Source organism: Phalaenopsis equestris, unplaced genomic scaffold, assembly GCF_001263595.1.
Source record: "Phalaenopsis equestris unplaced genomic scaffold, ASM126359v1 Scaffold000002, whole genome shotgun sequence".
Taxonomy (NCBI): Eukaryota; Viridiplantae; Streptophyta; class Magnoliopsida; order Asparagales; family Orchidaceae; genus Phalaenopsis; species Phalaenopsis equestris.
In genome coordinates, this window is record NW_018164444.1 from 74,618,573 (window position 1) to 74,631,147 (window position 12,575).

General features: G+C 31.2%; 2 protein-coding genes across 2 annotated transcripts; both read left to right on the forward strand.

Annotated features, from left to right (window-relative positions):
- Window positions 1–1,250: 1,250 nt before the first annotated feature.
- On the forward strand, window positions 1,251–5,207 carry LOC110029018 (beta-glucosidase 22-like). Its single transcript, XM_020731123.1, has 10 exons — window positions 1,251–1,355; window positions 1,443–1,514; window positions 2,281–2,368; window positions 2,623–2,878; window positions 2,971–3,086; window positions 4,023–4,243; window positions 4,333–4,358; window positions 4,445–4,547; window positions 4,637–4,727; window positions 4,810–5,207. Exons 1-10 carry the CDS (start codon window positions 1,295–1,297, stop codon window positions 5,021–5,023), a joined length of 1,248 nt encoding a protein of 415 aa, XP_020586782.1. The 5' UTR covers window positions 1,251–1,294; the 3' UTR covers window positions 5,024–5,207.
- Window positions 5,208–12,001: 6,794 nt separating this feature from the next.
- LOC110020111 lies at window positions 12,002–12,510 on the forward strand. The gene has a single exon (XM_020718101.1). The coding sequence runs from the start codon at window positions 12,052–12,054 to the stop codon at window positions 12,508–12,510; it is 459 nt and encodes a 152-aa protein (XP_020573760.1). The 5' UTR covers window positions 12,002–12,051.
- The last annotated feature ends 65 nt before the right edge of the window (window positions 12,511–12,575 follow it).

The following is a 12,575-nucleotide window of genomic DNA, read 5'->3' on the forward strand; positions in this document are numbered from 1 at the left end:
TTAATATTATAATATAATATAAAATAATTATAATCTTTTGATGTAAATTTAAATGAGAATTTCATCTAATTAAAGTTATTTTATTTCATTTTATAAATAAATTTTAATTTTTGTAAAAAAGTATTTTTTATAATTAAGATTGTAATATTTATTAAATTTTATAGAATTTCAATTATTTGTTAAATTAAATAATTTAGAATAATAATTAAGGAAATACAATATCTCCAAATTAAAAAAATTATATATTTATAATGGGGATTGAACCCATAACCTCAAAGTTATAAAACTTACACTATACCAACTTAGCAAAATGTACTTAATATTTCAATTTTTTCATATATATTATTAATTACATATAGTTTTTTCAAAAAAAAATATTTTTTTAAAATAAAATCGCGATTTTGACATGGGGATTTTATCTATTTAAAATAATTTATTATTTTAGGGTTTATTTAAAATAATAAATTTACAAAAAATGCTATTTTAAAATTTTATTATTATTTAGATGTCAAATTATAAATAAAATAAAATAAATTAAAGCAAAAACTAAACAATGTTAATTGTAACTTAAATTTGTGCCAATTAATTTAATAATATAAGGTCCGTTAGGCATCATTTTTGCTTTCTATATATTTTTCTTTTTCTTTTTGTCTTTGAAAATATATTTGATTACTACAATTTTAGTATGTTTTTATTTTTATTTTATGGAATAAATCAACTTATTTAAAAATATTTAAATATATATAAAAAGTGCTTTGAATATTTTAAAAAATAGCTATCATTATTAATCATATTTTAATTAAAATCAAAACACAAATAAAATAAAATAAAATTGAAAATGAAAAACAAAAACCAAAAGCAATCCCAAACTGCCCCTAAGTATGTAAAAATAGTGTTAATTACACTTTAGGATCCGTTAATGGTAGCTTATTTGGTGCGGTCACTTTTTGAAAATGCATCTGACCTGTTTGGATAAACTGTGTTTTGACAACTTATGCGTTTTCAAAATGCTAGAAACAGCGTTTTCACACCGTGCGGTGACAGCTTTCTGTCAGCGGCCTGACTTTTCAAAAAAAAAAAAATATATTATAATAGCCACCACACCTAGCTTATCAACAGATTATTCAATGAGCTTTAGCTGTCTTTAGCTGCCCCAAACAGACCCTTATTTAAGATAAATAGGAACTCATAGCTGAAAAAGAAAGAAATGTCTTTGCCAAATACAAGCAAATTTGCTTCAATAAGTGGAACTAACTTTTTTTTTTTTGCATAATTACAGGAGGATGTGAAACTGATGAGTGATATGGGGCTTGAGGCCTACAAATTCTCAATTTCTTGGTCTCGGCTTATCCCTGGTATTAACGAGTTAATTTTGCAATTTTGCTTTTACAAAGTGAAAAAGGAAAAATGCAAAAAGGAATTTCATGTCTACCCTTCGACAGATGGAAGAGGAGCTATCAATCCAAAGGCTCTCAAGTACTATAACAATCTAATAAACGAGATAGTAAGACAAGGTTTGTTTCCTGATATTTTATATTAACGTGTATAATAATTTAGTATAATAATTACATCAAAAACTTTGCATGAAAATGCATGTTTATTTCAAGAAAATGAGTAAGAGACATATTTTTTTTTATATGATGTTAAATAATCAAGTGTTATTTATGTAAATATTGAAGTATAAGTGGTTGATATATAAATATATAAGTATGGTGGGGTATTTATTTAAATACCCCTGTATCTTATATATCTTAATTTTGAGCAAGCTATGTTTTTTTGGCTTCTCTAACTATAAATTTTTGGCACAAAAAGTAAGCTTCTTAATAATTTTTTTTATTTGCTCACACTTAAAAATTGTTTTATGTTAACGTCATGTTAAGTTGTGGGGTTAATAAATGTGTCATGTCATAAATAACTCGAATTTTATAAAATTCTAGTGTGATTTTGGAAAAAAAAATCTCGTCCATAGTCTGGACTCAAGCTTGGTCTAGACGAAGGCACGATGCACGGAGAAAGCGAAGAAAAAAAAACGGGCCTCTCCGTGCATCACATTCGTTGTTCGGATGCAGCTTTGATCCAGACTCTGAATGCATTATTTTCTCGTGATTTTGTGCCCTGATATTCTCTTCTCTTTTATGTTCTTTATTGCTTTCTATTTTTGCACAGTTTCAGCCTATCTCCCAGCATATTTAGTTGAACATACAAAACATTCAAGCAACTTCCAATTTCTACCGCTCTTATTGTTATACATCTCTGAAATGACTGATGAACTTTTCGCAGGGATCGAGCTTCATGTCACTCTCTATCATGGAGATCTTCCACAATCACTTCAAGATGAGTATGGAGGATGGCTGAATAACAAGATCTTGTAATCATTTCTTCTCACATTTCTTACATGATTTAACTGTTTATTTCTCATCATTTTAAATTTTTAATATTTATTTAGTATATAATTCAGATAGTCTTATTTTTTATTTCTTAGATATAAATTAAAATAATTCTTAGGCGTTTCAAGTACTTTTTAAAATAAGAATCTAGCCACCGCTCGCCATTGCTGCCTAAGAGTATTGAATTAATTTCCAGAAAGCTTAAAAATACCTCCTGGCTTTGCCACTGACGCAGGGATGACTTCAAAGAGTATGCCAATGTTTGCTTCAGTGAGTTCGGTGACAGAGTTTCTCGCTGGACCACATTTGCTGAGCCTAACATAATAACCATGGCCGGCTATGACAGAGGAATATTTGCTCCTGGAAGGTGTTCTTATCCTTTCGGACTGAATTGCAAGGCTGGAAATTCTACAACCGAGCCATATATTGTTGTTCATAATAGCTTGCTCGCACATTCTCAAGTTGTGAAGCTATACAAAGACACTTATCAGGTGATTCTTCAGGCCAACTTTCATGATGGAATCCTAAATCCTCAGATTTTTCATGATTAAGAAGGAAAGAGGGGAATTATGTGCTTTTGCAGGCTATTCAGAAAGGTTGGATAGGAATGAATGTTTACACCATTTGGTACTATCCACTCACAAACTCCTCAGCAGACATTGAAGCTGCACAAAGAGTAAGGGACTTTATGATTGGATGGTTAGTACTTGCACAAATTTTGTTGTTTTATCTGGTTTCTCAAGTAGTAACAACGAATTTTTCTTTTAGCTCATCATGGCGTTAGTTGTGCGAGTTCATGCCATGGTATGATAAGTAATGGCCTATTAGTGTTATCAACCCTTATCAAATGCTTGCGATTAAGTAGATGAGATCACTTTAGATCGTTATGATATATCAAAGATTGGCTGATTCATTGAACTTTAGTTTGGAGCCGGCTAAGTCGGTTATCAGCTCTTACTGGGCATGGTTCATTAACTTCGATTTGAGCTCAAACCAAGTTAAACAATAATTGATTTTCATCAATTTCATTCTCCAAAGACATGTTTAGGGCCTTTTTGGCTATAAGTAGGATTTAACTATAGTTGAATTTAGTAAATCCTATAAATTCAGATTTAGTAAATCCGCCAAATTCCTGGATTTAGTAAATCTGAGGATTTAGGATGAAACGAACCCAAAATTGGATTTAAGGGGAGTTAGATTTATATGCACAAAATTTAGGGGTTGTTTGGAATCTCTTTTGATTTTTATTTATTTGTTTTAATTATATTTTGATTTGAAACAAACATATTTGATTTTGTATGACATGTTTAATTAATTGTCTTTAAAAATGTTCAAAATAACTTTTAGATGTTTTGAGTTATTTTTTTTTAATAAGCTATTTTATTTTTAAAAATAAAAGTAGTAACATGAAAAAATGCACTAAATAAATATGTTTTTAAAATAAAAGCAAAAAGATAATAATAATAAAAAAAAAACAAAAAACAAAAACCAAATGTTATTTCAAACAAACCTTTAATGTTTGCCGGATCTACTATAAATATGGCATAAATCTCACTTGAAAGGCTCTCCCAAACATCCACTTAGTCTAACTTATAAATACATACTCATGCATATATTGACCCTTTTTCCTAACAGGATAATTGAGCCCTTGGTGTTTGGAGACTACCCTATGATTATGAAGAAAAATGCTGGATCCAGGCTTCCTTCTTTCACCCAAAAAGAGTCTGAACAAGTTAAGGGCTCGTTTGACTTCATTAGCCTGAATCATTACACATCTTCGTATGTTGCTGACAACTCTGAAATTTCCTATACTGACCTGCGAGATTATAATAAGGACATGTTTGCCAAAACTAGAGGTTTGGTTCTCTTCCTTCTCTTCAAATTGGTCTATCCTTCCAATATAAAATACAGACCTGATAATTAATATAAAAAAGCTTTGTTTCAGGTTTTTTGAATGAAACATCAAGTCAGGTAGGTATAAAGCATTGTGTTGTGTTGGTTGGTGTTATGATTGGGATAAAATGCTTTTAATAATGTTATTTCAATTCTTGAAACAGGGTCCTCCAACTTGTATGCTCAATGATCCCTTAGGTTTTCAAAATATGTTGGAATACGTCAAAGAGAGATTTGCTAATCCTTTAGTTTACATTGAAGAAAATGGTTGGTATATAAAAAAACTATATTTTCTTTGTTGATGAACCTATAGAATGTCATAATGAAAATCACATACATCATTTGATATCTATTAGGCTATGGATTGGGAGCCAACAGAACGGTCAATGACACAGACAGGATTGAGTACTTGAGAGATTATATTGGAAGGATTCTTGATGCAATAAGGTATTTCTATTGGTACTTAAGCCCTTTAATCACATCGGATGTCATAATAAAATATTTTTTGCAATATTACAAAAAAATTCAGGAATGGATCAAATGTGAAAGGGTATTATTTATGGTCATTTGTTGATCTATTTGAGTTTTTGGCCGGCTATAAATCAAGCTATGGGCTCTATTATGTGGATTTTGATGATGTGGAGCGCAAGAGGGTGCCAAAGCTCTCAGCACTTTGGTATTCCAACTTTCTTAAGAATATTAAGGGAGGTGTGGTGGGAGGAAAATCCCTTGCTTCACAGTGATGGTGAATTGTACTTGGAAGATATTGCTGATTTAGACTTATTATTATTAGTTTATGGGTCTTTGTCTTTTATGTGAAAAATAACTTGGCATAAAATGATGATTTTCTTCACATGACAGGCCCCTTGGTTGTAGGCTGATTTCTCAATCTGCCATTTATATGCTAATAGATAATGTTTTTCAAAATGATTGTAAAATACCAATGTTAAGCTCTTGTACAATATCTTTTCTACTTTTTTTTGTGGTTGTTTTTGTCATGCTTTTGATTTTCTAAAACTTCCAAATTTAAAATATTGCTATATAAAATAAAACAAAAGTATATATATGTGTGTGTGTGTGTGTGTCCGGTGGCCTGTTGGATGACAGTTTCAGCATAAGTCATCTCTGTACCAGGTTCGAATCTATCTTGGTCGAATTAACACATATGGGGTGAACAGACATATTGATGTCCATCTTTAAGAAACAAAATAATAAAATATTATATATATCTTTGTGTCTGTGTAATTTCCATTTATTATATATGATATATTTTTTCCATTTATTTTATTGTTTGTCATATCTATTCTTTTATATAGAATTTTACAATCGACCAAATTAAAATGCATTTTGATAGAAACCATAGTTTATTGCTGAGATTTAGAACCTATATTTATTGATAGATTTTCTGTCAGCCATCGATAATTTCCCGCATACAATCAGATAAATAAAAAACATGTGAAACATAATTTTTTTATGTAAAAAGCTCTCATGTATTGGAAAAGGCCAATAGATTATGATAAACTCAAGTAATAGTGAGCCCAAGTTCATCAAAGAAGATAGCTGAGATCCAACTCCGGTGTCAACATTTGAGACATGCCTCCTTTGATTTTTTTTCCAAAGTGTTTTTTTCTTAAATTATTTTGAATTTAAATTAATTTAATTTTAAATGTAATGTATGCTAACTTATAAAAACTCATCATGTTGATAGAAGCGATGATGAAACGTTGATTAATTTGTAAATTTTTAGTAAATTCAAACAAATTATGTAAATTTTTATGTTTAATTTTTAAATTAAATTTAATTACTTTGTTAGGTAATGGATAAAACAGCTAAATGAACTCGCTAAATTAAGTGCATCATTTATATTATATAATTTTATTAATTATTAAATAAAAGTGAATTGATAAAATCAATCAGTAATTTATTGTTGGGGGCATTTACATACACTCCACCCAATTCCTGTGTATTTACTTTCTAACACATAAACTTTACGTTTTTGCATTTATACCACTCAAATCTTTCATATCACATCAAATATACCACCATTTTTACTTTTAAAAAATGAAATCCACCTTTTCATGTATAGGTAAGGTGTCATGCATATAGAAATAGGAAGTTTAGGTGTTGGATATATAAAAGCATAAGAATTGCGTGGTATGAATGTAAATCTGGCTAGGTTCATACCTTCATAAACTGTGGATATCTGAAATCAATAACCATGAATGTAAAATAAGACTGTTACCTTAACAAAATGGATTACTCGATGAGTTTGTAAATGGAATTAAATTTCTCATGTACAAGAGTTCTCCACTGTCTATTTAGAGAAGTCCTTAGTTATCTATAGCACAACCCTACATGCCCTAAAAAGCTTCTAATCCTTCTAACAGAAGTAGGTGGAAGCCATCTGCCCTAAAACAATCCGTCAACCATCATAAACTAACATTTTTCCTAATTTAGCACTAACTTAGTCTCTGCATATCTTTGCACAACTTTGGCAAGGTGTTCAAGACATAAGTCAAGGTATGTGCCAAATATAAAGAATTCATCTATGACAACCTCAATCCCCTTCTCTATCAAAATAAATAATATAGATACCATGAAAGTCTGAAGGGCATCCTCCTAAAGAAAAAGGTTTTATAGGAACTAGTGAAAGTGTCATTTTTATGTTCTTTAGAATCTATAGGAATTTGACGATAACTAGAATAACCATCTAGGAAATAACAATAAGAATGTTAAGACAATTTATCAATTATTTGGTCAAGAAAATGCAAGGAAAAATGATTCTTTCTAGTTGCTTTATTCATTTTCCTATAGTATATACAATTCCTCTAACCAACGACACTCATAGTGGATATAAGTTTGTCCTTATTGTTTCCTAATACTATCACTCATCCCTTCTTGTGTACACTATAATTTAGGCTAACTACTTTAGGATCTCCTTTTTAACTACCTCTTTCCTCACTAGGTTTACTTTTATTTGGGGATTAAACTTTTGTTCATGATCGTCCATCCTCTTAATATCTATTATACTCCACCCAAAGGCTTTCTTAAAAATCCTCAAAACTCTCATCCTCACTCAAATTAGTGAAAATAAGCAAAGCTAAAAAAGCTCCTAAGAATACATACTTTAAGTGCTTAAGGAGAACCTTAAGTTGTAGTTCAGGAGCATCAATTACCAAAGGAACTAAAGGATTACATTAGTAGTAATGCCCAAAACCTTAAATCTATCCCTAGCCACTCTAGGGATTGCCTCTAATGATATAACATATTCTTTATTAGGATCTTCACTATTATCCTTAATTAAGTCTTGCTCTATTGAGTCCAACACCATAGTCTCTCTAAATTGGCCCCTAATCAACCCATCCACAATATCTCACCTATAATAGGTATCATCACAAAGATCTTTAGAAAACATAATTGCTTTCAACACATTAAAAGTAAATTTTTAAAAATGGACTATCATAGTAAGCTCTCATTTCTAAACATCAATCATGGCCCTTCCTATGGATTAAAAAGTGTTATCTAGGTTAATGGTGATATCCTTATTCTCCTCCATATTTAAGACAATAAACTCATATGGGAAGATGAACTTATCAACCTTAAAAATGACATCTTCTATAACCCTCTGAGGATAGGTGAGAGAATGATAAGCTAACTTTGTTGTGGTAGGCTGGAATTCTCTTACTCAAAATTTCATAAAGAGAGACAAAGGCATAAGATTGATACTGACCCCCAAATCACATAATGTTTTCCCAAAGAATTTATCCTCTATAGCATAAGTAATGGTGAAACTAACCAAATCCTTAAGTTCTTATGAATTTTTCTTCTAAAGGATAACAATATATTTCTTTGTTAGGGCCAGTCTCAAAGTTTTTTTTATTATTATTATTCGAGATGTCTTCATAAATGTAACATAACTTTACATTAGTTCTAAAGCTTCTACAAATGTGATATTCATAGTGAACTTCGTGAACACCTCTAAATTCTAAAAAAACTGTTGGTCTAATTTATGTTTTTATGATCTCTAGGAATATGATAGTGGTGATCTTTCAAGCTCCTTCTTAGGAGGTGATGGTATTTTTCCTAAGTTCTATGAAGGTTTCTCAATTAGTTTCTCAGGTTGAGGATCGAACTCCTTTCCTCTAAGTCCTACTTTAGGCTCCTCAAGCTCCTTTCCACTCCTAAATCTTGGAGATTTACACCGCTTCTACCCCTTTTCTTTTGAATTCACTTCAACGTTACTTGAAAGTGTATATTGGGGTCTGCTACTCAAAGAATTTGTTATCTACCCAAATTGATTCTCGATGTTTCTTATGTATATAGCTTGAATTTGTAATTGATTTCTCATTTATAATATTATCTCATTCAAAGATAACTTCTTATCCTTATATTGTGAATTTGAAGTGAATCTCAGCATGTAAGTTGGTCTCTAATTATTATTTCTTTAATTGTTCCAATTTCCTAAGGTATTAGGTTGGTTACTACCCTAAGACTAGTTGCATACATTTTGATTGTTATTCTAATTAAAATTTGAATAATTTCTCTATCCTAGGTAATAAGTATTGGAATAGTGGTTGTTGGATCTATTATTTATTACATTCAAGGTCTATATAGTAGTAGAATTAACTAATTGGCCATAGGCATTCTTTTCGATTGCTAGTGATGCTAGTGTAGAAATTAAACCAAAATTATTTAGCTTTATCATTAGAACTGTTAAAACATTAGTATCATGGACACTGGCTACTTTCCTGGGGTTGACTCTCTCAAAAGGCTATTAAATCATTGGTAGTCCTCTCCTCTATAAGTGTATAGGCTTCCTCAAAAGGTTTAGACATCAAAGAACCCTAGGTGCAACATTAATTGTCAATCTCAAAGATCTCATCAGTCTGTTATAAAAAGTTTAGATAATTAACCAATCACATAGGACATGGTGTGGGCACTTCCTAAGTAATATTTATTATAATTTAGTCACCTAGATCATGCAAAAAAACCCAAGATTATGTGTTTCTCTATTGATTGCACAATCCTAACAGTAATATTCCATTTTTTGCTAAAAAAATGTGTATGTCAACATGGTTCTTCCGCTGGCCTTCTTTCGTCGTCCTAGCTCACAATACATTATAATATTCCAAGTGGTCAATTTGAAAATAAATGAAACATTCAAAGTTAATATATTAACATATCCCATAATATTTTAACATTCACATGACATGAATGTCTCTATGTTACTTAGATTTCCAATCTAAGAGAGAGAAGTTATTAGTTCCTAAGCATGAGAGATGAAAATAATAGAATTTCCAATGAACTAAAGAGAAATCAAGTTTACACAAGAGTAAAAGCGATCAAACCAAATTTATTCTTGCATCACTCCACCAGGATTCTCTTTTACAATGTTTCTCCACTAGCCATCACTCACACTTATAATAATGAAATCCACTCTCTAATATCTCACAAACTCTCACAAAATCCCAAATTCCTCACAAATACTCTCTCACATCATCTAGGGTTAGGAAAATAACACCAGAAGATTGTGTCAATTCTTTTGAACTCTTACAATTTAATGCCTTCAGACTGCCACATAGATCTTTGAATTGTAAAAAATTTTACAAAGTTAGTGTTGGGCACTTAGGTACCATGAGGCGATGACGAGTTTCCTCTAGCTCTGTATATTGGCATGAAGGAAAGTATGGATCAGGTGACAGGAATGGACGCTTAGGAGCTGGTTTTGGGTGTTGGGGCAGTGATCCTAGATGTTGGGTTTCCGACTACTCTGTATTTTGGTAAACTTAGGGAGCATCTTCAGACACCAGGCATGGGCGTGTAAGCGTTGCTCTGGTGAATTTTCCCTTCTTTGCTCCCTGTGCTGACTTTTAGGATGTTTATTACATAAACAAATATACCTTGAAAACACATAACAATGACGTAAATAACATATAAAACACAGGAAATATCACATCACATTTACTACATATCACTTGACCTTGATCCAAACTAAATAAAATGGTTACACATAATACACTAACTCTTTAACTATTCATAAGTGTTAGAAAAGAGTTCTTTCAACCCAATAAAATTTATAATGAACCACAAAGTAACTGTAAAAATGAGAACAAGAGTCTGAAAAAATTTATTTGATTTGGCTTGATTAAGCCTATGCTCATGGCTGCACGGAGATCTAATAATCCACTAAACTTTACAAAAAAAATATAAAAATTTATAATTCATACAAATTTAATAATATGTAGAATAGATGTCATTTTATCTAGCTAATAGAACAAAATGCAATCACTTACTGTGAAGATCATAACTTCCCATCTTTTTAAAAGAAGACAGAGAACTCAACATGCAAGCATCTGAAAGAATTCTATCTTTTTTTTAGAAGACAACACTTTTATATTATGGATTTTGCGGATGTTTTATGAATGTTTTATAAATGAGGATTTTATGGATTTATATAATAAAGTGTTCATTTTATTACATCAATTATCAATCACAATTGAAGTTTTATGTAACATCCATTGCAGACTTTTATGATAGCATCTATTTAAGACTTCATGGTAGCTTTCATTTAGAAGTTTGTGGTAGCTTTTATGCAAGGAATTTTAGTATATTCTACTTGAGATTTTATGATAGCCACCAATTTTGAAAAAATAAGATCAATATTTTTCCCAAGGTATTAAATGAAATCAAGCTCCACACTATAAAAAACTCCTATTTTGAGTTTAAATTTTTAATATACTTGCTTAATGATTATATTTTAAATACTTCTTGATGTTGCATCTCCATGGCATCAGTTGTAAGAGTTAATCAAGATTTTGCAATGCCTCAGTCTATGTGAGGCAAACTTGTAGAACATTTTCGTATTATTATTTTTCCTTATTACGTACTCTGAATGCTTGCTTATTTTCAATGCTCATCTATTCTTTGGAAGCTACTACTAGGCACAAATTTTAATTTGCAATACACTTCCAGAACATTGGTAATAGATTTTATACCGGCTCTCACTTATTTACTACTTGATGTCATGTTCTTAGTACAATTCTTGCTTCTAATAACTACCACTGTTATTGTTGACATTAACACATCAATGTGTGAAATTGCATTCTACAGCATATAAGGTTACTTTATTCACATTCCAGACAGACAACAAACCCCCAAAGACCTTAAATGTATTAGCATAACTAGAGAATTTATATCTATAATACTAAAGAACAATTAAAGATATTAGATTCTTCTTCAAATATATCACGTAGTTAATTCAAACCAAACAATATAGATGAACCTTAGTTAAACCATATTATATCAGAAATGCATTCGTACGTTGTTCAAATACTGTTAACTTGTGTATTCAGCCTTCCCAAAAAGGAAGCATTGGCATCAATCTGTACAGTGTGGTGTGTTGAAATATAAACTTGTTTTAGTTGTTTAAATAAAGCTTAATTTCTATAAGCTTATTCTAGAACATGTGGTAGGTATGAAATTATTGTGTAGTAGGTGTGATAGGTGTGGTAGGTGTTGAATTATTGTGTGGTAGGTGTGGAATTATTTGTAACCATTGGATTGTAATTGTGGTGACACAATCTTAGCCATTAATTTAGGAGGTGCCACTAGTATAAATAGGGGTGGAGTCTTTGAGTTTGTATCAAGTCAAGTAAGGGTGTTAAATAAGAGTGAAGCTTCTTCCATAAGTTGTGTTTTTAGCCTTTGTCATTTCCTAAAAGCTTTTCCATTCCAACAAAGTGGTATCAGAGCGAGGTTCCATTAGAGAGAAATGGCAAACGGTGGCATGGCTTCGTTCCAAGTCCCGATGCTTAAGGAAAGCATCTACGACAATTGGAGTATCAAGATGAAGGCACTCCTTGGAGCGCATGACGTTTGGGAGGTTGTGGAGAAAGGCTACGATGAGCCAAGTGATGAGTCCGCTCTATCCACAACACAAAAGGATAACTTACGAGACTTGCGAAAGAGAGACAAGAAGGCTCTCTTCCTCATCTATCAAGCTTTAGATGAAGATGGTTTTGAGAAGATCTCAAGTGCTACTTCGGCCAAACTAGCATGGAAGAAGCTCGAGGTTTCATATAAGGGAGAAGAGAAAGTTAAAAAGGTACGACTTCAAACTTTAAGAAGTCAATTTGATGTTTTGCATATGAAAGAAGGCGAGTTGGTCTCCGATTACTTTTCTAGAGTAATTACCATTTCCAATCAACTAAAAAGAAATGGTGAGAAGTAAGAAGATGTGGCTATCATGGAAAAGATCCTCCGATCGTTAGATTCAAAATTTGATAGTATCACAAC